The 25,839-nt window shown below is 44.4% G+C and overlaps 1 protein-coding gene across 3 annotated transcripts; it reads right to left on the bottom strand.

Moving 5' to 3' along the window:
* Positions 1–6,055: 6,055 nt before the first annotated feature.
* si:dkey-117m1.4 lies at positions 6,056–23,450 on the bottom strand. Of its 3 annotated transcripts, none has more exons than XM_017408733.2 (9): positions 23,241–23,450; positions 15,358–15,452; positions 14,971–15,052; positions 13,690–14,053; positions 12,525–12,599; positions 10,069–11,174; positions 8,590–9,416; positions 8,196–8,444; positions 6,056–7,739 (listed from the first exon to the last, which is right to left on the bottom strand). In XM_017408733.2, exons 1-9 carry the CDS (start codon positions 23,324–23,326, stop codon positions 7,486–7,488), a joined length of 3,138 nt encoding a protein of 1,045 aa, XP_017264222.1. In that variant the 5' UTR covers positions 23,327–23,450; the 3' UTR covers positions 6,056–7,485. The 3 variants fall into 3 exon arrangements, with proteins under 3 accessions (XP_017264222.1, XP_017264215.1, XP_017264231.1); XM_017408726.2 differs by having other exon boundaries at positions 8,590–9,419; positions 23,241–23,435; XM_017408742.3 differs by lacking the exon at positions 23,241–23,450 and having other exon boundaries at positions 8,590–9,419; positions 15,344–15,452.
* Between the last annotated feature and the right edge of the window lie 2,389 nt (positions 23,451–25,839).

The raw sequence follows: 25,839 nt of genomic DNA, 5'->3' as shown, positions 1-25,839 counted from the left end.
TGCAGGACTGTTATCACAGAGGCGTGTGGTGGGGATTTAGATGACCTCACAGATGTAACACGCGTTCCCATGTGGCCTTCTGCAGAGATATGATCATACCAAGCAAAACCAGGTCAAAATCTTCCAAAACAACAAGCTCTGGGTTAGAAAAGCTGTGAAATGCAGTTTACAGGCTGGGAGAAGTGCTTTTAAATCTGGCTCAGCCTCGGTTTTACACACAGCCACTCAGGAGCTGGAAATAGACCTTTCAAAGGCAAAACAGGACTATAAAATCAAACTGAAAAACAAAATAGCCACTAATAACCTTGGTTCTGCCTGGTCCAGCTTGAAAGCCATAGCTGGCATATGTAACTACAAAAACTGAAGCCTTGTCATTTTAGTAGGTGTGAAGTCAGACTTCGACCTTGCAAATGCTCTTAACTGCTCTTACTCTTTGTTTGATGTTTCTGATTTTAACAAACCGAGTCAAACTCGAAGGCGGTCGTCACTGTAATACCGAACACACGGATATTGTGATGGCTTTCTCTTCCTTAAGCACAAACAAGAGTCAGGGACCAGAGGTTTGTGCCAAACAGCTGTGACCAAAGACACCCTGAAGGATTTTAGACTCATTGCACTGGCGTCCATTGTGAGGAAATTTTTTTTTACCAAAAATAAAAAAAAAAAAAACAGCTGAGGTCTGAACTCTTAAAGAAAGAAAAGAATGGCATCTTGAGGGAAAGGGAACACAGGCACGGCTTTTATTCAGCAGGTTTTCTTTGTTGTTTTTTTGTCCTGCTTTTAACACCATTCAGCCTCAAATTCTGGCCCCACATTCAACAGTTTGACATAAGTTTGAGTCTTGTGGGCTGGATTTTAGACTTTCGAAGGAAAAAAAAAAAAGTCAGAGAACGGGAGTGAACGCTCCCTGTCCGATCCGGTCATCCCCCACAGGGTCGTGCTCTGTCACCTCTCCTGCGCCGCGGCAGCAGGCGACGACTGTTTTAGTTTAAAGTACGCAGAAAACGAAACACCACGCCACGCCACGGCGGTTCAGGACTTCGTTCAGTGGTGAGAGGAATCCTTTTTGCTGATGGAACATTTGAAAAAAAAACCCAAGGACACCCACGTTGGTTTTAGTAAAACAACCCCGGGCATCGGGAACGCGGTCTTTTAAAGAGTCAGACTGTAGGGTGCGTTGAATCATACAGATATCTTGGCACAGTCATTGACTGTAAGCTGGCTTTTCAGGCTAAACTGTGAAGCCAAAAAAACTCTTCCGACTTTTGTTGGACCGGTTTTATCCTTCTGCACGGTGTCTTATTTCGGCAATCTTTCTCTGACCAGACAGTGAAGCGGTCCAGTAAGGCGAGGACGGGATGCAGCTGGATCCAGAATCCCTGGACTGCAGGCGGGTGCAGAGGACATCTGGATCCATTTTAAAGGACATGCCTCATCCAGTTGCAGCTGTTTCTGTCAAGATGGTACCAAGTGCCGAAATGTAAAACCAGCTCTGCTCTTGTTGCCATCAATTTCTTAAATGCACCTCAGCATAGTTTTCACATGGTTTAATCTTTTAGTCAGTTTTCTTTATCCTGTTTGAGCCCATCGCATCTTATTTTGTCTTAGATGGAGGAGGAATTTCTTTGAAAGCACTGTGCGCTCGGCTTCTTTTATTCATGCTTGGGTCTATATTTATCCATCCATAAATCTTCTTCAGCTCCTCCTCATCGACGTCTGGTGTGTGGAAGAGAAAGCTGAACTCACTTCACCCAAATCAAATCCACCTACAGGTACGAATTAAGCTGACTGACTGATTGATTCAGGGGCCAGTCTTCCCAAAGTCAACCCCACGGCTCCAGCTCCTAAGAGCAGCCGATACACTTTCCGGTAGGTGAGAGCAGTGTGTCGTGTTCTATCACCGACATGCTACATCTGAATATATTATCACGACTGTTAAATGATTTATTTTTGCTTTCCACTTTTAATTGGCTGATTATGCACATTTTAAAAGCCAGGGTGGATTTGAGGCTAAGTTTCTTAGGCAAATTATAAAAACACGTTGAATTAACCAACTGGATTTGCAAAAGTAAATCGATACAAGGTGGAGAAGGAATGCTTTAGGGTCCAGATTCTTATTGGTTTTTGTTTCTATGTGTTCAATATGAGTATCTGAACTGATCCCTGGACACAAGGAGGAGAGTCTGCGAGGGAAACCACAGGTAAGGCTAAGGACCAGACACTCCAGGGAGCAAACGCCTCTACAAGGAGGCCAGCGGTCAGCTGAGCTTTTACTCAGGTGCTTTGCTCTGATCTCCATCACCTGGTCTCTGTGGGCTGGTTGGACAGTCAGGAGACATCGTCCTACTGACAGGACGGCTGTAGCTTCACTATCAGTGCCAGCCAACACGTTTTGTGCTTAAACGACACCTTAAGCGTGACGTGCTGCGGTGATGCAAAACTTCCATTCGGCACAATTTGCGCACAACGGTGTTCTTCTTCACGCGGCTGTCAGGATTTCGCCCAAGAGAAACAAAGCATTCTTTTCGTCCTGCCTTGCTATTTACCCAGGTTAGCCAAACTAGTGCTCGTCGAATGCGAGACCTTCGGGTGTCTGGGACTATCTTGCCCAAATCGGGACAGTTGGCAGGCGTGTTGACCTCAGACATGAAAACACGCCTTACTGATATCCAACTGGTTTTCCCAGGAACGTCTTATTTTCATATGAGCTGAAGCTAAAACAGGTTGACACCGGCAGTACTTTGACCCGTTCAGTCTGCACTGAAGGAGCAGGATACAGGACGATGCTGCTCCAAGCCTGGAGCGCCCACAGGTCAAAGCTTCAGCAAACACACTAATCTGCTCCGTGTCTGAGCTGAGGAAAAAAGGTGCAGAGTTGGCATAATTCGCGTCTTCGCTCTGCCCTTCAGGTTAATCACAATTGATGTTTTAAAGGCCTTTTTTAAAAGTGCTGTCTCTGACCTTTGACCTTAATGAAAGCGTCAATCTTTGTGTTTTGTGTGTAGCTACCCAGTATCTGCTGTGTGCTGTCTCATAGATGTCCTGATAGGTCTGCTTTCAGGTGTCTGGGGAAGGCATTCGGGGTTGGACCTGTGCTGTGTGTAGGAGCGAGGCGTCCACGTCTCCGCAGCCCAGCACGCGCTGCTCCAGAAACTCTGTTAAATGTCAGTACACAGAGGTGAAGGCCCCCCAGTGTTCTGTGTGCTGTGGGTAAATACCAGGCAGCGCCTTCTCGGATTAATAAAACTTCAGGATGAAAAGATGGTTTCATCTCGTCTCTTCACTGCCACCTTCTGGGCAAAACAGAAACCTGCTCGCCCACTTTAAGTTGCATGAAGTAACTTTACTGATCTGCCTTCACACCTGTCTGCGGTTCTGTAAACGAGCATCCAATCAACCACATCAAAAACATCTCACCTGTGGTAAAGCTTCCACCCACTGTTACTGAAAGTACAATAAAATTAAAAGGCCTAGCGTTTCTTGAAGGAATGCTTATCACCCGCCAGAGTTTGAACCTACATTGAGAAATGATGAAGCTGCATAAGCTTTGGTCAAACCCTGTGCACGGCGTTGTGAGGTCTTTTTTAAGCAAAAATCTGAGTTTTTCCTAAGATCAGCTGGCTGTTGCGGCCATCTTGAATTGAACAGACTCCAAAAGTTAATGGGTTGTAGATGCACGTCCACTGATTACTTCCTGGAAGTTTCATTAACATCTGTCCAGTAGCTCATGAGATATTTTGCTAACAGACAGAGTTGACTCAGCTAATTATTGGCAAAGGTTTAAGGATCTTGTGATTCTCAGCTTATAATATCTCAAATTTTAGCTCAGTATCAGTAAAACTGACCATTTTTATATTTAATAAGGTCACTTAGCCGTGGTGGCCATGTTGAGTTGTGTTGTTTCAATCACTTGTAGATAGACATCCAATGATTATTTTCTGAGGGTTTCATTACAAATTCATTCAGTGGTTCATGAGATTTTGCTAACACTACATACACACACGGACACCTTCACCTTTGGTAGCGGGTGATAATGAAATCAAATAAAGCTGTTTTAAAGACAGAGCTCTAACTTTGACTGGACAAGAGTCTTAAAAACTACCAAATATTATAGCATCTATTTAAATGTATGCTGTTGTGTAGAACTTTTAACAAACTCCAGGCGGGAAAGCAAGAGATGATTAAGAGGAACTTACTTTAAAAGTGTTGTAGTTTTGTGTCTGAACTCTGAACTTTAACCTGTTCATTTAATTCTGTGTGACGTGAACTTTTACTTTCTTTCTGCTGGACAGCATCAGGCTGTTTGTGATTTATGAAGCAACGCCGCCATCTAGTGTTCGCAACAGGAGCTGCAGGCGAGAGATGCAGTCGGTTAACCTGAAAACATTAATTATATTATTCATTATTATTATTATTATTATTAAGAAGAAGAAATGGAATTGTTGTAGACTACTGGTTTTTAAAGAAAATAAACTAAGCATAGAGTAAAAATAAAAGCGTGTAAATTGTGTGTATGACCATAAATCAGCATCTTGTCACTGTTGTTGGGGTATACAGAAGGTTTTTGCTGTTATGACCTCCTGTTTCCCTCTTTGACTGTGGGACTTCCAGCCTATACTCAGTACAGATGTTCCTGTAGACTATTCCAGCCACGTGGTTATGGCGTTCTATGTACGCTTTACCTGCCTGCATGTTACAACCTGCTAATATGTGCTGGACTGTCTCAGGAGCATCTTTACAGTCTGCATCTTGGGTCTTAGACCCCGGCCTCTATTGCTCCTGTGCTGCCATGATTAGTGCCTCTGTGCTGTCCTTCAGTCCAGCCCTTTCTAGTCACTGGTAGGACTTGTTGATATCAGCCACTTCCTCAATCTGCCGGTGGTACATGCCGTGCAGGAGCTTGTCCTTCCATGAAGGTTCCTTTCTTCTCTTTCACACTGGGTCTCTGCTGTGTGAGACATTCACTCAGCAGATCATCATTGGGTGCTTTCTTCCTGATGTACTCCAGGATCTTGGTCATTTCATCCTGTACAGTGGCTCTGATGCTCAGTAGCCCTCTGCCTCCCTCCTCTCTCTTAGTGTACAGTCTCAGGGTGAAACCCTCCCTGCATTGTGAGGAGCTTTCGTGTCTTCATGTCAGTGGCTTCTATTTCCTCCTTTGGCCGGGTTATTATACCAGCAAGGTATCTGATGACTGGCACCATACGTGTTGATGGCTTGGACTTTGTTCTTACCCTTCAGCTGGCTCTTCAGGTCCTGCCTTGGTCCTGTAGTTGTGGCTGACTGTGCCGGTTGTTGTTCTGGTAGACCGCTGCCGTCAGCGCTGGTGATGTGTAATCGTCCAGTAAGGCTCAGTCTCAGCCCAAAATACGACAATGTAACTGTGCTAACAACATAATTTCACACATCAGACAACAACACGCACAGAATGACTTTTTTTTTTTTTTAACTCACCGTTCTTCAAACACCTGCAACAAAAAAAATGGCCCACAGCTACCAAGCCACGTTCTCAGGAGTTCTGAAAGTCGTCACAGTTTGAGAGAAGTTGTTGTGAAGTTTTAGTTGGCTACGTAACGTCAACAACCTCACCTGCCACACACACACACACTGATTCAGCTTGAACCTTTACAGCAGTTAGCCAATGATGAGAGCCAGGCAGTTCCAGCAGCTACACAGTCTAACTCCAGGAACTGAAGGCAGGTTGTTTTTGGTTATTTATGGACTCTTTGGCAGTAGGTTTCTCATTCCTGTCTTAAAAACCCATTTGACAGTCTGCAGAAAACCTTGGCCTTCTTCAGCACCAAGAGACAGCGATCAGAGACATCCAGCCAAACAGTCCAGAAATAGTTTGGACAGAACAATGTCAGCGCTTTGAGGAGTCCCAGCCAGAGGAACTGAAGTACCGCAACCTACGAGTCACGGAGGCCATCTCCACTGGGACTTTATGTAAAATCATTTCCGAGCTTTAGGGTGAAATGTACATCTCCTGTAAGAAAAACAAACTCTTTCACCTTTAACAAAATAAATTTAAAAAACACAGCACAAACCATAAAGCTTTACGTTTTAGTAGAATTTATATATAAAAAAACAACAAAAAGAATAACAAGACAATAACCAAAGCATGTCATACATTGTGTTTTTCCTTTGTTTCTCTGAGGAGTATTTACAAAAACAGACATATATTATATACAGACAGCAAGAACTCAGAAGTGGAGAAAGCTTTATGACGTCTAGCACAAAAAAAAAAAAAAAAACCAGTTAGCATAATGATAATATATTTGTTATGTACAACGTAACTGGCCAGGCTAGAGCAGGAGAGAAGATTCTGCCAAAGGTTTAAATAACTTCAAGTATCTGTTTTGAGGTCTCATGGAGGTTTTGTTTCGTTTCGTCAGACACAGATTTTGAGCCACGCTGAAAATCTGGTCGAGCTGCAAAACGTGTAGTGTCGTAGAAAAGACAGGAGGAGCTCTAGCCATCGGGGTAAAAAAAAGAAAATAAAAAGGGCCAACACAGACGACGCAAGAAGGGTTGGGTTTTTTTTTCTTTCTTTTTTTTTTTTTTTTTTTTTTTTTTTTTTTTAAAGGTAACCTTTAAGAAATTCTCCACGTTTAAAGTGATAACCAGCTTATTGGCCTATAGCACCTTCTTTAATTTAAAAAAAAAAAAAAACATCTTGAAAAGCAGACGGGTTTCACAGGAGATCTTACGGTTCTGGATCTTCAGCTGAAGATCGGCTTACTTCACAGACTCGTAATATTGGAAGCTGTCCGTCCGTAACGAGCATCACAGCTCCGAAATCATCCTTGTCGTTATGAAATGTGTCTCTTAAAACAAACGAATCAGATAAAAAAAATTAATCAAAACCCTAAACCGTCTAGTACCTCACATGTAAATTAAGATCCATATATCAAGAAGGAAACGGTAAGAATTGCACAGTCAGTTGTACGAAGGGTTAGGGCTTGTATGAAAAGAACTAGCTTATTTGAGGATATTGGTTAGCTGTAGTTTGGCCTACTCTAATCATAAAGCTGCTATGAAGGAAAAGTGTAGCCCAAGCTCAGGCCAATAAGTCCTATTTACGTCTCCTAGTGCATCAAACACAAACGCTACTTCACAACGTTAATATAACAACACTGTAGATCAGCTGCCCCATTTGTTTACATTTCAGTATAGTGTATCTAATTCGGAAGGGGGAAAAAAAAAAAGAGATTTTTTTTTCATGTACAAGAACGGAGGGCAGGATGTCGTCAGTGCCGTGACGGAGTTCCACAGGGCGTCTTCTCCACCTCCCCAGGTCCTGTCAGAACCAGGACCACAAAGGAATTTAAAGAGTCAATGAAAAGGCTCGTCGGAAACAAGACAACCAGAGAGTGAGGGAGGAAATGTAGGAGTCCAGGATTAGTGCGTTTTGCGGGCTGAGCGGGGTACCGTCTGAGACCAGCCGCCCTGAATGGGACGCGGGAACGACCCTGCTTCCTCCCCTCAGCAGACGGTGAGGGGCTGAGGCTGGCCTTCCCGGCGCTGGTTCTTCTTCAGCAGCTGGATGCGGTTGTGGCAGTAGAACTTGACGGCTCTCCAGTCGCGGTGGTTGTTGACCAGCAGGGGGCACTGCTGCAGGCAGCGCTCGCAGTCGGCCTTGGCGGGGACCCGCAGCTCATTAATGTTCTGAGTCAGGTGCTCTTCGACCGCGGCGCGCTCCGCCTCCGACCAGGGACGCTTTAGGACACCTCGCTTTCCTATACAGCACAGAGGAAATTAAAGCATGTTTCTCATTAACTCCTTAAATTGCTTCTCCCACTTGGCACGAGGATAATGAAACCTCCTCTCGACTTTAATACAAACACTCACTTTGAGCGCACACGAACAATCTAAAGTTATATATGGGAGATGAAAGAAATATTCCTGCTTTTATCTCCAAACTTGACAATTAAACTTACTCCAAAATTACAAGCTGACAAATCTTTTTATGCCTTCCGTGCTTAAATGTCGATCTTTATTTTTTAAATTATAATCTGGTGAAATAATCAATTGTCATGACAGTGGACATGTGATACAGTTTGCATAAAAATAAACTATGATACTTTGTCTTTATTATTCTGTTATTTTTGTTTTGCTGCTCTTTCATCTGAAATGCACAATTTTCTGTTTCGTTAAAACGGAGTAAAGTCGTAACTGACACACAAAGGGCCGACCTGTTCCTCTCCTTCGGTTTGCAGGCATGAGTGGTGGAGGCGGGGGTGAAGGGGTGGATGGAGGAGGGTGGATGCTCTTGATCTTCTTAGGTCGCCCCACCCGCCCGTTGTTCTTGCCCTTCCTGACGTAGAGCAGCGTGGGCGGAGGGCTCAGAGCAGGAGTCGGGCCAAGCACCTCGGGCTTCTCCTTCGCCGGCTCCCGGTCAGACTCTCCCTCCGAGTACGAGTCTGCGGAGTTCCCTGACATAACTGGAGACAGGGGAAAGAAGACGGTTTGAGAAAGATGAGAACTTAAACTTGTGTAAAACCGTTTTCACTAAATAATTTCCCAGTTAGAAAACATATGCCTCTGTTTCATCTACAACAGAACAAGACGTCAGTCCCTCCAGCTCACCATCCAGCTCCAGACAGATGTGGTTCAGGCTCATCCCTCTGAACAGCACTCCGTCTCTCTCCCCACACAGCACGACTCGACCGACTCGCCCCATCAGGCCCGGGTCTTGGCCGATCGTGGCGCAGTTCTGCGTCACGTGGTACTCCCTCTCGAGGAAGTGCTCCAGCCTCTCCACAGCGCTTCCTCCCGGCTGTCCGGGCTCCTCTCCTTCTCCCAGAAGCAGGAGCTGGGTCAGGATTGCCACCTGACGCCGGACCCTGGTCTGCGTCAGGGCGCGCGGATTCCGAGTGCCACTGGAACGGGCGAGGCTGCGGAGCAGATCGGTGCCCCGCAGGGGCGTGGCAGGGGAGTGGTAGGGTCGGGCAAAAACGTACGGGTTGATGGGGTCGACCCCTACGTCCTGTCGGGTCTGCAGGAGGAGCTCCAGACAGGGCTCGCAGTGAGGAGGGAGGATGAGGGGCTGGATGCGGCCACGTTTCCCCTGGACCCCGACCCGAGGGAGGTGAGGGAGAACCAGTCGCTCGAAGGGGGAGAGGGAGGCCTCCAGCGGCGTGAGAGCGGGAGGGGCACCGTGCGGGACAGGAACAGGGCACTGGGGAGTCACACGAGAGCGATACTCCGCTATGCTCAGCTTGGAGACCTCGCACTCACGTCTGCGGTTGTACAGGATGAGGAGCGCCAGGCTGGAGTGGCAGAGGAGCCGCCAGGCCTCCGCAGACTGCAGCTGCCGAGACAGAGACAGGAAGGCCGAGTGCTGGAGCCGACGGAGGTACAGGACCAGAGAGGACAGGGACGACAGGAGAGGAAGCATGTGGTGACGCCCAGAACTACTGGAGGAAAAAAGAGAGGGAGTATAGCTTTCATTTCTTTCCTTTTAGTTGCAGCTAATACATTTTTACTACAGTATCCTACTAAGTATGTTGGCGTCCTTTAGTTAAATGTATGTAGTTAAAGATGAAATAATATTTATACATTGTGAGCATATATTGTTTAACATTTTAGCTTCAGTTTTAACCATTTAGTTAGAAACATTCAGTCCTTTTAGTAGCTAGAAGTTAAGTTACATGTTAAATCATGAATGTGAGTTTCTTTTTCTGACATGTTTTACTGCAGAAGAACTCAAATATCAGAGAGGTAACCTTCTAAACCAGTTCTTAGACATTTTATCCCCAACGATAGTCATCTCAGTCTGCTGAAGTGGCCACATTGTGTCCTTCAGACTCTGCCCACTTTTTGGTTAATGCTCCTTCTGACTTCATCCAGACAAACTCCCGTTATACTCGAATCATTCGCCAATCATATCATTTCTCAGGAGGTGAAAAATCTAGATGTCCATCCAGGTTTTGTTACAATCTAACTTAGACTTTATCATGTAAAACAAAACAAAAAAACTGAGGATTTAGTTTCAAGCACACACCAATGACTATAGAGGAAGTAACTGAAGGAACCAGCTGTTCACCGAATTTGAAATCAAATTACCTCAGCAACTCTTTGTCCTTCTCTTCTGTTCCACTTTCATCTCCAATTTCAATCTCTCCGTTCTCATCCTCTTCGTTCTCTTCCTCTTCCTTCTCCTTCTTTAGTGGCTCTATGTCTTTGGCTGTTTTGCTGCTGAAGGATTGAAGGCACCCAAGCTCTAAATCCTCCTCCTCTTTGGGTCTCTTTACAGCTACTACTTCCACTTCTTCTTCCTCTTCGTCCATCTCACCGCTGTCCTTCATTTGTTTTTCTTTCTTTAGTCTCCTCATCGCTCCCTTCCTGGACTGGGCCACAGAAACAGGGGGCGGGCTCCTCTTTAGGACGGACACCGCCACTGCGTTCTGTCCACGAGGAGGAGTGAGCACGGGAGGCGTGGCGTTCTCCCCTGAGGAGACGTGGGATTGGCCGGCTGCAGTAAGAGTGGGCGGGGACACGGACAGGTCCTGGATGCCGGGATCTGGACAGAGGCTCTGACCTCTGACGTGGGAAAACTTTGCCTGCTGCTGGGCGTGCGGATACGCTGCGGCCGGGTTCGTGCTCTGCGTGTGCAGACGAGGCATCTGGGTGTAGCGCTCAACGAGGGCGGAGCACAAGTCGGGCTGGTGGGAGTGGTGTTTGTCCAAGTGTCGGCCCAGCGAGCGAAAGTGCCGGCCACAGTGTTCGCAGGTTTGCCGCGCGGAGTCGACAGAAGCCCCTCCTTTTTGGCCGTTTGTGGGGAGGTTCCCCGGGATGCTGGGACCCAGCGGAGTGGGAGGCTTGAACTCGGGCTTGGCGGAAGTAGAGGACAAGGAAGACGAGCAGGGAGGAGAAGACTGGGACGAGGCGAGCGGGCGGCTGAGATGAGACGCGCTGGAGGAGGAGACGGGTGGCGAGCGCCCGGGCGGGGTCCGGTGGGGGGGTTTCTTCTTCAAAGGGGTGCCGCGTCGTTTCTTCCGCCGACGTGGGGGGCGCCCGCGTGGGCTGGGGTTGTCCTCATCTCCGCCATCTGAGTCACTGGCATCAGAGTGGGAGATGGGCGAAGACGAGGGGGAGAGGGACCAAGAGGGGGTGACATAGTCCTGTTGTTGCCGCTGCTGCTGGGGTGTCAACGAGAGGGGCTCATCCTCCTAGAAAAGAAAAAAAAAGCACTGTTTGGTTTTTTAAGCAATAAATGATAAAAGGAAATATGTACAAATCCATGTTGTGCTGAAAGTTGGACACATTCTTATTTTCTGAGGCATTTTTATACTTTTATTCAAAGGTGTTAGTAGTTGTTATTTCCAGTATCAGTGTTGCTCACCTACACTCAGACAGGTGGTGGCCAGAAGCGGCAGTGTATCACAAAACAATGTCTGGGTATCAAGGGTTGCTGTTTATTTTTTTAATTGATTGAGTGAGAACAGAGAAAACATTTTTAAGGTCAGCCTTTCTGCTCATATGCCACACTTGCTACCATTCATTTGTGTCTTTGCAGCCAGATTCTATAGAGAGAAATCCTCCATTTTGAGATGTTTACTTTGGTCAATTGGCAAGCATTAGGTAAATATTCACAGCCATTCATCTGGCTTTTTATCTGCTGTTTGAAATGTTTACCGGTTAGTCTGTTAATGTGCCTCTCTTGTTGTACGGTGCTGAGCAGGCAGCGTCTTCTTTAGAGTAGCTACGCTGCGTACAGAATGATAATAGCAGTGACAGAAAACCATAAAGCAGCTGACAAATACTAAACAATGAGCTAAAATGCACCTATTTCAGCTCAGTCAATAATCTAAAATGATTTTTCTTTAACAGAACCCCTAATGTCACGCCACATATAAACAGAGGACTGATAACAACAGTGCAAAAGGTTTACGTTATGGCCACCAGTTTTAATCATTTCATCTTTCTTTCCAGAGAAAAAAAAATGTTTTCATTGTTTTTCCCTCATTGCCAAGGAGGAGAGCTCGAAATACCACAACTCCCATGAGCCCCGGTCAACAGACTATGAAGGGGAAGGCCATCGTAGGTGTAAAACTGAGCAGGAAGGCAGTCAAAACTCTGTATAATTGTAGCTAACTGTGACCCCTCAGCTCCTAAAATCTGTCAAACCCAATACAATTCGGATGGTTTCAACTGCAAAATGAATTAAAGAGAAAAACTAATGAGCAGGTGTGACTTTGGCTGTCACAGGTAATTTCTGAAATGTTTGTAGAAACAAGGTTTTACATTTTACCATTAGTAAAAAAAAGATATATTTTCTAGTACTTGGACACAAGAAGAGATTTATGCCAGTGCCATTGACAGAACAGCTGCAACTGTGACTTTATTTAACAATGTCTATGGAGGGAAAAAAAAAAAATACAAGCTTATTGTTCCTGATTCAGCACTGCATGGTGGTGCAAATGGTGTGCAACAACTACTCGTGTCTTTATAAAATAATAAATGATGTTTTGACAGAGTGTTCTTATAGAAATGTTGGGGGGTTTTTCCCTCTCTTTTACCTTTTTGATATTGTTGCTATTTTCAGAGTCGGAGTTACACTCTTGTTGCGCTGGAGACACAGTGGCACGGAAACCCTGTGGAAGACAGAAAACTCACGTTACGTCAGCATACGCACCGCTTATGGATATTTGCCTCTAAAAACCAGCCTCGGCTGTGACTCAGAAAGCAGGGAATGCCCTCTCTGCGTATGGTCAGAAGACCAAAATCTACAAATGTGCCAATTTAAATCAAAACAAAGAAAGGTAAACAAGATATGTTGTGAAACTAACTTTGAATTAGTCTTTCAGATAAAGCAGCCGGGACACTGAGACCTGGTGAATCTAACAAAAACACCTACAGTGAAATAATTTGAAGGTACTGAACCGAGCGGCCTTGGCTCCGCTTCAAACTCGAATGTCAGTTTCTCAATTTTGACAATTTCATTTTCTAAAATGGATTCTGGTGTCATCGTTTTGTTGAGTAAATTGATCCAATCTAATGGGATCCATTAAACAAACAAATGTGGTGTAATAACCATGGTTACTGTTGCTAAAGCACTATAGGTAGAACGGGAGCTGGAGCTCAGCCATCACCATGGTAACCCTATGCCTTGCTTAACTTGAGGGTGTGTGTGGTGGGTAATGAGAATGTGTGCGCGTGCAGACGGCGAGTGGAGCTTATCGGCGGTGTGTGAGTACACACACATATGGCAGCCGAGCTGAAGTCGGAGACATTCAGCATGAAGACGTGTTTCTGAGCTTAAGAGGACAACGCAAAAAAACCACAGATGGGCTGAGACGAGCACCTTTGAATATGTTAAGATGAGAATCAGAGTTTAAATTAGTTAAAAACAAAAACGGCTACTCAGACTAAAGAAGAAACTATTTGCTACATACATTTTTTCCCCAACTACACACCAAAATATTGGTTGTTGGTCCAAAATGGCTCATTATTTGTTGTTTTAAAGACTGCTAACAGGATTTACGCTGCGTCAAATTTGATAGCTGCACCACATAGTGCTTCAAAATGGTCTATACTTGTCCTAATATCTGTAAAAACAAAATACTTGAATAAAGAATTCAGTTAAGGAATATTTTATTGGAGTGTTGGTGTCTAATGTCCTGACCAGGGTATCAGCAGAAATATTTGTGTGTACTGTATGTATCTGCCTTGCAGAATACTGACCAGGTTCTCGCCCCACTCGATCAGGCTGTAATCGACTGTGATTTCCTCCCCTTTGGTGATGTCTCGAATGGCGATTACGACCAAGCGCACCTGGCTCCCGCAGTGGACTTCTCGGATACGACAGTTAGGGGAGGGAGGGAAGGACATGGCTGTCGGAGCCGGAGCAGAGGCTGTGGGAGCAGCTGGAGCCGTGGACGCTGGGGTCAGAGAGACGGCCTGGGCCGAAGCCGCGGTGGCCGGAGCGGGAGCCGGAGCGGGGACCAGTGTCGGGGTCCGGGCTGAGGAGGCAGCTGGACATGGAGCTGGTGTGGAGGAGGCCTTGGATACAGAGGGGACTTTATCCTGAGTCGGCGCTGACGGACCGCTGGAAGGTTAAGAGGGTAATGATGGATGAATGGAAGGAAGCAGTTCATTGCCTTCGTTAGACTACATATCGTCGACATTCTGCCACGTTATCAAACTCATGTCTTTTGGACTGGAAACGGGCTGCATTTCTGCCTTTTTATTTGTGATCCATTATAAAAGGATCAGTTGCATCAACAATGTTTACTATAATCAATAAAACAGTCATACAATGAGAAAATGTAGTTGCAGTGTCTTCTGTTTGCTGTCATTGTACATTGAAAGTCTATATTTTGAGTATTTTTAATACATTTTTGTTCATTTATTTGTTTATTGACCAAATGAGTGGCCTGGCAGATAGAAAAATAAAGTAAAAACGGTAAGGAAAAGTCATATGCAGCTTGGCATGCTTTCACCTTTGCAGGATTTCAAAAACTTTCAAATGTAAGGTGAAGCGTTAATTTTGGTTCTAGTTTTTTTGTTTGTTTTTGCAGCAACAACATATGACCATATGCAGTGTGTGTTTTTATCATGGTACAGCATACGTACAGTAGGCAGCTTTGCAACTAAATTTTCGTGCAAACATAAAGTTTGTTATTGTTTTGCTACTGAGATCCAGCAGTTTTTTCAAAGCAAACAGTAAAAATGTACTCAAACCAAAATGCCAGGGCTGCATGTTTTTTTTTATTATTATCTTATCTCACAAAAAAAGCCGATTTTCTATTTGACTGCCTTTTTCTGAGACCTGAACTACAAGTCAGCTTTATATTGTGGCTAAAACAAAAACTTTCAAGGTTTAACTAACTGTAAGGACTGTGACACAGAATTGCTGCACTCAGACCAAGCTGGTCATGTTGCTAAAACAACTAATAAAAAAATATAAAAGTTTATTAAAAAAATCTACTAAGAGTTTTTTTTGTTTTGTTTTTTTACACTCACCAGTTGTGAGGAGCAGACTCTGTGTTATACAAAGACCCGTCCAGTGTGGGGCGTTTATTCTCTCCTCCCTCCTTCCGATCACCTGAAAGCACAGAAACCGTCAGTGTAAAGAGATTACAGAGTGGACACACACACACACACACACTCAAACAAAGGTCATCACCCCATCTCCTGAAGCACATGCACACAACAAACACACAGGTGCACATAGCAACACATACATACATTCACACATGCATATTAAAGTAGGTCACTCACTTCCACGCAGTCCACCCCCGGAACAATGACAGACAGATGCACACACACACACACACACACACATACAAACACACAGCTGATAGAAGGAAGAATACAACATGAAAAAATAACTCACACATGAACACAAACCTGAGCTGAGGCTGTGTTCAGGCACGCCATCTTCATCCGCGTGTGTGACAGAAACTTTCACGGGTGTCCCTTTTCTTTTTCTTCCACAGCCACGCCTGCGGAAAACACACACACAGATGCACAAAATAACTCCCAATTATCATTTAATCAATGAGCCCAGTGGCCAAACTTCACATCAGTCAGGTCAAAAAGGGATCAATAAGCTGATGGCAAGCTAATGGATCGATATAAACACCCCCACATCGGCACACACAAGCAAATAAACACAAGAGAGGAACGTGTGTAGCACGGAGGATTTCATTTCTGTTCCAACTTGCCTGCAGGTAAAAAGCTCTGTGCTTAAAAAAAAAAAAAAAAAAAAAAAGAAAGTTACAAAAAAAATTAAAACGTTCTGATTTTAAGGCTTTGCAATAAACGCTTGAATGTTCGCAAAAATGTCCTAATTATTTTTAACCAAATAGGAAAAAAAAAAAAAGTTTCTACAAGAAGCAGACACGATGTTCAAAAAGCCACTCCGAAGATACGAGTTTCATCACTCCAAAACAAAACAAAGCATGTTTTAAGGTCCAATCAAGAATTACATGCAATACACTTGTATGGGGTGGTCATCACCAAAAAAACTAGTTTTTATTTTTTTAATTATATCCTAGAAACTTGTTAATTTTCCCCTTTTCATAAACAAGCTTCAGTTTTATTTACACACCTACAAGCCATGATGCAGTGTGTTCAGGATTTTCCACGTTCTTCCAGTTTTTTAAAGCTACAAGTCTTATTTCTTCCACGTCATTGAAAAAAAAAACTGATATGAAATCTGTGTAGACCTGATAAACGAAGCAGCGTTACCACAAGTAACCTTTAAGCAATGGATTTTTTTTTTTGGACCTTGGGATAAAAGGGAAATAAAATGACCAGACACTAAATGCAAGGTTTCAGTGGTTAACAGATTAAGACGTTTATAGCTGCAGATGGTTGAATCTGTCCGCGCTGCTGTGAATGAAGACATTTCTGAAATTTAGTGTGGGATGTGTGTTGTGTTATGGGTTAAGAAAACAACAACAACAACAACAACAACAACAACGGGTAAAACTGACATTTTGTTTTCAGGAATGAATTTGCTTCATGGCTAAAAATAACAACAATCAATAAGTAAGATTACACTGCTGATCACCTTGTTGCACATTAACAGTGTCAGTACTGTTGTGGTTCGATGAGCACGCCACGTTACGCTGCAGTAACTACTGCGTTTAACAAAATATGACCATATAAGAGCTACCTTCTGAGTAACTACATCAGCAATGGTGAGATTCTGCCACCTAGTCAGGGTTCATCTTTGAGCGGGATGACTTCTGACCACACAGAGCTTGATCGCAGCCACTTGTATGAAGTCAGATTATCTTCTTCAGGCTAAATCCATCCCAGAAACAGCCGCGCTCAGAGGAGCCAAACAGATATCGCCCCCTCTGCCCAATCTGGGCTGGTTGTGCTTCCACAGATCTTAGCTTTGTTTTCCATCAGTCTAGTTTCAGCCACATGACGGTTTGATGAAACTAGGCCAGAGGAAGATCATGCTTTGGATTTTGTACTGATTGTTACGACCTGTGCTAGTATGGGAATTTGTTTGGTTTTTTTTTGTTTTGCATAAAAAAAAAGGACAAGTAACAGAAGGGGGATGATAAACAAGAAAAGTATGAGGACAGAGAAGTAAGACGGCAGAGGTAAAGATGGAGAAAACTCAGAAAAGGAGGCCAAAACAGAGAGGAGGCGGAAGACACGTACTCAGGAGCAATATCAGCCAAACGCCATCTTTCTATAGATCCACTCCACTCTCATCTGGACTCACAAAGCTCTCTGTAAGTCTGTGTGTGTTTAACCTTCAATTTAACTCACTTATCTGTCCCCTGTTTTTTCCCCTTTGTGGAGCTCTTTCTCCAACAAATGCACATATCTTGGCTTAAAGGTAGCAGTCGGCGGTGATGACAGTCAACAAGAGGATTTCAACTCCGTATTAATAAAAGTTATTCTCCTGCAGTCGAGCTCCCAGTTGTAATTCTCCACTTATCACAACAATGCAACAGTCGCATGATCTTGTAATAGCCCGGTGTCACGATAAAACCAAAATAAGACGCCGAGTGGACACTCAGCAACACCAACCTGTCAGACTCACTCTTCATATTTACTTTAAATATATGGAGAGAAGTAAGCTTTATTTATTTATTGTCTGCGTATTTAAAGTAAGGCCAGCCGGCGCGACTGCAATCAGGACAAAAAGAATATTTCTTGAAGTGGACCACAGTAAAAACCACTTGGCATTGTGTTTAAAGCAGCACTGCTCGCTACCTGCGAAAGACTGAGATTTGTAGTTTATGAACTTGACTCGACTCGGGGGGGGGGGGCACGGAGCCTGCAGAATATTTAGCCACGCTTAAATAATTTAGCAGGAGCGTGCGTTGAACCCAAAGTTTTGATGCGTTTCTTTTCAGAACCGCAGAGTTTATTCAAATGCCACAGTGGCTCATTTATCACTGTTCGTGAAACTGCAGTTAAGCTGCTGAATCGCCAACACACAACTAAACAGAATGAAGTGAAATTAAAAAAAAAATCTAAAAACTAGTAATACATTGTGCTGAAGCATAATACCACCTGAACAGCCTTAATATAAAATAAACCAAAAGTATGTATGACATCTGATGGCAGCAGGCAGATCTCTGCTTTAAAGGCACACTTCCTTCCAGTAAACACAACCTGTCCAACCTGTTTCAATAAACTTTATTGAACTGTCAGAGAACAGAACAGACCGTGGTGTTTCGTGCTCATGCTGACTATGAGCTCCGCATCATGGATGCTCAACTGATGTGTACAATGTAGGCTGGAAAGCTTTATTCGCGCCAAGAAACGAATTGTACAAAATGTAGTGCGAGTCCACAAAGTCTTGTGAGATTAAGAGAAATTTCAGTGTTTGTCAACCTTAAAAAAAGGTAAAACTGACAACGCTTCAACTTGATGGAAACCAACTGGTGACCCCCACATCCCCAATGTGTCAGAGCTGTCAGGCTCAGAAAACTGTACTTGATGTGATTATTTAAGCGTCTTCTTCCTGACTGCTGATTCAACTGTTGGTCGTAGAACTGTGCAACTATTACCGCCACACGTTCCTGGTGTTAAAACTACAAATCTTTGGATTTAGAGCATTTTGATGTCTAAATACAAACATTTATTCTAAGTGTGCAGTAGACCGTACACTACAGGTGAATAGCAGGGATCAACACTTCCTAGGAGGAAAAAAAATAAGCAAATAAACAAACAAAAAACTTATTTTCTCTCATTCTGAAACAAGTTTACAATCCAAATCACACAATGTTTCCAAGTCTTCTTTGATACAACATGAGGTTTGTTTTTTTAAACACTAGAGCAAAACTGAAAAAGCTGCTGGTGCTTTATGGCTGGGCTAACTTGTGATTGACAAGATCCAACCATCCATCCTCTTCCACTTATCCGTGGAAACACAGACATCCTTCACCACAACGACACACTCCTGCTCCTCCTGGGGGATCTCAAGGTGTTCCCAGGCCAGAGAGCGTGTATAATCCCTCCAGAGAGTCCTCGGGTTTGTCCCTGGGTCTCGCCCCAGTGAGACGTGCCCAGAAAACCTCCAGAGCGAGGCAGCCGGGAGGCACCCCCATCAGACGCTGGAACTACCTCGAGCTGGCTCTTTTCGATGCGAAGGAGCGGCGGCTCTTGTCCAAGCTGCCCCTGGATGACGGAGCGCCTCGCCTCACCACTGAGGCTGAAGCTGACCACAGGTGAGGGTCAGAATGTAGGCAGGTAAGTAAGTCAAGACTCGTGACTAAGCTCCTTCTTCACCGTGACAGAGTGGAGCAACGCCGCATATTCCTGCGGACGAAGCCCTGATGTCATTGTGGTTGACGTGTTGCATGTCATATATAGCACATGGTAAATAAATTGCATTATTATAGCACATTTTAAACTTAGACAGGTTAAAAAAATTAGCAAAAACTACAAAACATATCGTCTTATATATGTAAAAAAAACATAAAAGGCATCCCTTTTTTCCCCCCTTTTTTTAAAAAAGGTTACAATCTGAACTTCATAAAAAGGAATATGTAATAAAGTCTGAAAATTTAAATGTCTTTTCTTATTCTATTTGTAAATTTAGTATTAAGTCAAAAAAAAGTCAACCCATGCAAACGCTGCAGGACTCAGGTTTGACTTGAAATCTAATTAATGAGTATAAATTATTGCCATCCGGCCAGTTGAATTTTAAGAATGCACTTAATACACTTAGAAAGACTCACTTCTGGGCGTTTCCCACACTTTCAGATTTCCATACTGACAACAAACACAAAAACAGATGTAAGAAGAGTATTCGTAGAATAAAACCAGTGGATTTGGGTGAACACTGCTACGCTCCTCGCTAAAATAAACTGAAAAACAAAACCTATCAAATGATGAAGTCTCTTATAACAGACCAGACCAAGTTGAGTGCTCATTCGAAGGATATTAACGCTCAGGTTTGTTCCCTGATGTTTAACAACTGTTACTTTTAACGTCTTCATGTCAGCAGCTTTCCCCAGAAAAAACACAGTTTGGATTGGGTTGGATTATTTTGGGCCCTCTGAGTGTGTGTGTGTGTTTAGTGCAGGTTCAATGACTTTCCAGTAACTTCTTGCCGACCAAATCTGTCTCACCTCAGTTTCTTGACTGAGCTGACCCCTCAGCAGCCCCCCTCCATACCTCCTTCGTTCTGTCTCTCCACATCCATCGATTCTCTCATTCTTCCTCAGCGTTGCTCTCCCTCCTTCAAAACAACACACACACACACAGCTCCCTCCCACCAACCCACATGCACTCACAAACACACAAACAAAAAGTCCATACTCTAGACCCACATATGCACTAGCACACGCACATACACACACACTCAGAGCTCACACACTCCACATGTGAACACACAAGCACACATCTCTCCCCCTCCCTGGCCTACATGCACACACAGACACACACACACACCGGCACAAAAACAGGCTCTCTCTCAAACACACACACACTTCCCCCTCCCTCTCAGGCTTACAGGCACGCAAACACATTTTCTGACACACACACACATTACACACAAATATCCTCTCTCTAGCCAAGCTCACATGCACGCACAAACACACACCCCTCCCCCTTTTTCTAAAGCTCTCTCTCCCCCTCACACACACACAAACACACACACACTCACTCTCAAATAACCAAACCCACAGTCTCATGTTCCATCCCTGACACACACTTTTTCACTCATTTACACGCAAACACAAGCATGCACTGAATCTGCACATCACACACTCTCATAGTCATGCATGTCTGCCACAACATATTTTCTCCTCCAACGTGTGACACACACACACACACGCACGCACGCACACACATGTTCCATCAAACAAGTTATTCCTCCTCAGCCTCAAACAAACAAACACAAGGTGTGCTGGTGGATCCAAAGACACGCACACACAACCTTCTTGTCATGCAAGTGTTTCTGCTGCTTACTCCACAAACGTTTTGGACTGCACACACACACACACACACACACACACAATCATACTCACTCAATAAGCCTCACGTACACTCTGTCCTTCATGCAGAACGTTTTCTCTCAAACACACACAATTCTCAATAAAAAAACAGATACAAACACACGTCAAACACCCCCCCCCCCATATATACCATACCACCCACACAAAGATACTTTTCTTTTGAGCATGCGCACACACACACACGCATACACACACTGTCCTTTCCTCTTTCATAAACAAAGTAGATGCATAAACACTGTCCTTCCCTCTGTACAACACACTCAAACACACTGCCCTTGTCTAGAAGCTACAAACACACACATGAACACTCACAAACACACACACCCACACACAAACCTTATGTCTGTCTCCCCCATGACACACACCCCTCCCATTCCTACTGACTGCAGAACAAACACACACACACACCAACACACACACTTCTCCTTCCAGAACAAATACACAAACACAGAAGCAGACACACACACACAAACGCACTAGCTACCAAGCCTTCTTTTTCAGTTTCCAAGACGCGCACACACACACCCGCACACACACTCCCCTTCCGTTTTAAAAGCTTGCAAGTGATTACACACTCACACACACACACACACACACGCATCCTCACCCCATGTCACACACCCTCCCTCCTTTCCTCTCTTCCACTCTCTCTTAAACATACACCCACTGTGTGATCTCTCTCTCTGCAACACACACCTTCTATCCTCCCTAACCCACACACTCAACCTGCCCTCCTCTGTTCATCACAAACACACACCTCTCAGGTTTTTTTTAAAGACAGACACATACACTCCTTCCTTCACCACTTTCCCGCACAGCTTCTATAAGTAAGACATGGGCAACTCACAGAGAAGACGCAATTCATAACAACCAACACACACACACTTACACTTTCCCTCTTTAGGTTACACATAAACACAAGCCTTCATGCTCACAGCACACACACCTCCCTTCCTCACTCACTCACACTCTCTGCAACACACACACACAAACAAATACACACATTCCCTCCCCCACTCCCTGAACACACACATATGTGCGCACACACACACACACACACACTCCCCTCCCCTTCTCTGTGCCTCTAACACACTTCCCCTCTATCTGTCTCTCTCTCTCACACACGCAAACACACACTCACACACGTCCTTCAGTCTAACAATCCCTTCCCTCTTCAGCCTCACAGTAAACACACCTTTACTCCTCTTTTTACACACAATCTATTTTTTTCTGTCATTCTAACTTTCCTCCCAGTATGCATGCAGACGCACAGAGACAATTTGAAAAACATATTTCTCTCGTCTCCAACACACCCCATCTTCCCAACATACACACACACACACACACTTACTCACACTCTCAAGCACACACACACAACTACACACTCAATCTGGCACGCACGCACACACACTCCTGCTCTCTTTGTCACACACTCTTTGCACACTGTGCTCCCCCTCCCTCTCCCTCTGTCTCACTCTCTCTCACACACACACACACTTACACACACACACACACTTACACACACACTCTCCCCCTCCCATCCCTAACACACACACACACACACTCCCTCCTCCTTCCTTTGCTCGAACACACACACACACGCAGAGCTGCTCCTTTCTCTCTCACGCTCTCTCCCCTCCCTGTGTGTGTGTGAGTGTGTGTCTTTCTCTCCCACTCGCACACTCACACAATCCCACACACATACACACACATGCACAGGCTGTATCTTTGACAGTATAATAATCATACCAACTTATTGATCAAATTTCAGTGACAGCAGGTGACCATTTCTGAAAACTTCTGGCAGGCTTCTTGCTTTGCGTGTTCACCTGAGAGAGTAACAAGTGTGACGTGCGTGTGACGTTTTTGCTGTTAAAGCAGAGTGTGTGCGTTGTTTGTTTGTTTGTTTATTTCCTCCCCCGACGGCAAACACGCGTTTTATTGAAACTGGTGAATTCTGTGGCAGACGCAACAGCGGGCACGCGCGCACACACCTCTCACGAGCGACGCTGTAAGGTGGATTTAACGGTCGAAAACAAGCTAGCCGGGAGCGAACGAGCGAGTTTCCCGCATCGTTTCAGCCAAGCCGACGTGTTTTCGGTGGCAAACCGGACAAATAATGCAGAAGGATAACTTTAGTCGCATCAAGAAAAACACACACACTCTGACACCCAGAGACGCAAACACACCCACCCCGAGTCTGTCTATCATTGGGTAGGAAAACACTGTCATGAGGCACTTTTTTTTCCCCCACTAATAGCCTCTCCGTGTCACGGCTGACGGACTTACCCCCGAGTTGATGGGGTCGATTTGGCGCTTTCGCCGTCGCCGTGTGGGTCCCGGTACTCGAAGAGAGCGCGTACGGTCTCCGCCATGTTCGCGCCAGCAGTCGCTGATCTTCCGCCGCCTCGCCGTTCAGCCTCTCTCGCTCCTCTCTCTCCCGGCCGCTCAGCCGCCTCACACCAAGGTTATTACGGCCGCTCCCACCGCGGATGAGCGGAGGGGGGCCGCGTCTCGCAGCGGCCAACAAAACACCCTACGAAGCAGTAAAACGGGTCTTGCATTCGGCCGAAATCGGGGAAAGACGCTTCTCTAAAGGGGCATGTTTCGACGTCGTCACTATGTGGCGAAATGAAACACTTTTAGAAAAATAGGATGATGCGCGGCACCCCCGCGAAGGAATGGACGCGTCCACCGAGCAGATGAAAAAAGTAAACCGTTTCTAAGAAGAGTGATTAACTCGCCATCCCAGAGAAGAAATTTCTGTAATATATGACACGAAGAGAGATATTTAGGAGAATCTTGTCTTTTAAATAGAATATTTTCCTTGGCCGGCCGGGAAACGTTCATACTTTTCAACAGAGCTTTTCAATTTATCAACAGGTGAGCAAAATACCATATATGAAATATATGTTATAAATATATACTGTGACATAAAGGTGGGTTACATCAGTATTAGCTTGGGGCAGTTGTGTTAAAGTCACTGGAAAGCAGATATGTTTTACCTGTAAATTCCTGAAAACTTAGATTAGGATAAAAGTCAAAAGTTTAGACACATCAAGTTATTCAAAATAAGTGATTAAGTCCAGAAATTAGAGGCACTTAAAGGGAAATTAGGGGGTTGCTTTTCTACCAAGCGATTCCAGTGCTGTTCCAATGATGAAAAAGCTTCTCCTGTAAATCAGGAGCTAAAAGACGACCCTAGAAAAGCAGCTTTATGAACCACAAATTACCATACTGCAGGACGAAACAAACAAAAAGGGTGCTTTTGTACTCTATATATACTGTATACTCTATGTATACTGGCTCCACAGTGCAGTCAAAAAAACCCTGTATTAAAGTTGTTTTATATTAAACATTGTCGTATTGTGCAACAAACATGACAGAACCCCATGACATTTTTGTTTGACATATAGACGCAGGTGTCAGACTCTTCACGACACCCCATCTCATCCCACATAGTCTCAATAGCTGGACTACAGCTTCACCATTATTTCTGTAGGCTGCCCTCAACACCTGAGCAGAGATGGCGCCATAACCGAGAAGCATGACCTGATGACGTGAAGTTCTAATGCGCACCCTTCAACAATAAATCTCAGTTCTGCCTTACCACAGATGACAATTATGTGCACGTTTGAAGGTTGCGAAGGGGAAGAAGATCAATCCTGCCAACGTTACACCTGACATCATGGTGTAGGGGGTCATAGGGTACGACTTCGGGTCACCTCTGGTAGTGGTTTTGGGGGAGCCTGACAACACAGCGTTGTGTCAGTGACATCCTGCGTCTGCAAGTCTTACCCCTCCCGAGATGGCACACTGGTAACAGTCCTTCGACGAGACCACAGACCTCCACGAGCAACATGTGTCCATATGCTGTTTTTATCATCGAGGTCCTCCTAGTCCCCCAGTCTTTCCCCAGTCACACATGACCTTTCAACACATGCAGTTACATTTAATGTCCATCACTCTGTCTGGGTGCCTAACTTTATTTTTTCTTGACAGTGAGTGCAATGACTATGAAAAGGTTCAAAGCCAGCTAGTGTCCAATTCCTTCTGTTACCTCCAAAGCAAGGACTTTGAATAAAGACTCATCGATGCTTGGGCTGGTTCAGGGTTTTTAGAATAAACACACTGGCTAAAATCTTTTAAGCACCATATTTAAAAGTTTGCAGACAGTGTCTGGTCTGCCTAATCAAAAAAAAAGCCATATAGTGACATTCACAACTGCTGTTTGCAACTTGACATATTACCAGTGTTTGCAGCTGTGTGTCTAAACACCGTTGTGTGTTTTAATATCACCAGCCACCATTATTTCATCCTGTGTGTATGAATCCTGTTGGCGGTGACATTCGTAAACACCCTTTAGCTTCGTGAATTGCCAGTTGGCATCGCAAACATCCGCTCTTATGAACCAGCCTGGTAGCATTATGGCCACAGTTTGATGGATGAAAATAGGCAAACTATTTAATACAGATATGCTGACTTGCTTTAAAGGTGAAGTGGTTCTAACAATCAGGATTTTCTCAAAATAAGGTGGTATAGTGCTCTTTGAAGCTCTGTTAAATACACATAGTCCACTTCAAAATGTACAATTTTAATTGTTGGGGGAAAAAAAGAGAAATTGTTTGTTTAAAACATAACATGTTTCTATTACAATACCTGAATCACACAATTGTGCCACCTACACACACATACAGTAGTTATGCTCCTATGACTCTTGAATGTCTTTGCTACCAGTTGTGGTCAAAATAATAACTAAGTAATAATGAACAGAACTACAATTTACTGGGGTTTTTGTTGTTGTTGTTGTTGTTTTGCACTGAAAATGGGCATCTGAGCTGGACTTTATCTCACATTTGTCCAGAGTGGGTCTACCTCTAATTCACAC

The sequence above is a fragment of the Kryptolebias marmoratus genome, linkage group LG3 (assembly GCF_001649575.2).
Source record: "Kryptolebias marmoratus isolate JLee-2015 linkage group LG3, ASM164957v2, whole genome shotgun sequence".
NCBI classification, from domain to species: Eukaryota; Metazoa; Chordata; class Actinopteri; order Cyprinodontiformes; family Rivulidae; genus Kryptolebias; species Kryptolebias marmoratus.
This window is presented reverse-complemented; position numbering and strand designations above follow the sequence as displayed.

Bases quoted from the DNA above. Each gene is read 5' to 3' on its own strand.
- si:dkey-117m1.4 (XM_017408726.2), bottom strand. From the start codon at position 23,326: ATGGCGGAGACCGTACGCGCTCTCTTCGAGTACCGGGACCCACACGGC. The intron at 15,053-15,357 runs GTTTGTGTTCAT...CTGTGCTTTCAG, and splicing joins TGAACACAGCCTCAGCTCAG to GTGATCGGAAGGAGGGAGGA. The intron at 7,740-8,195 runs GTCGGCCCTTTG...TGTGCTGTATAG, and splicing joins AAACCGAAGGAGAGGAACAG to GAAAGCGAGGTGTCCTAAAG.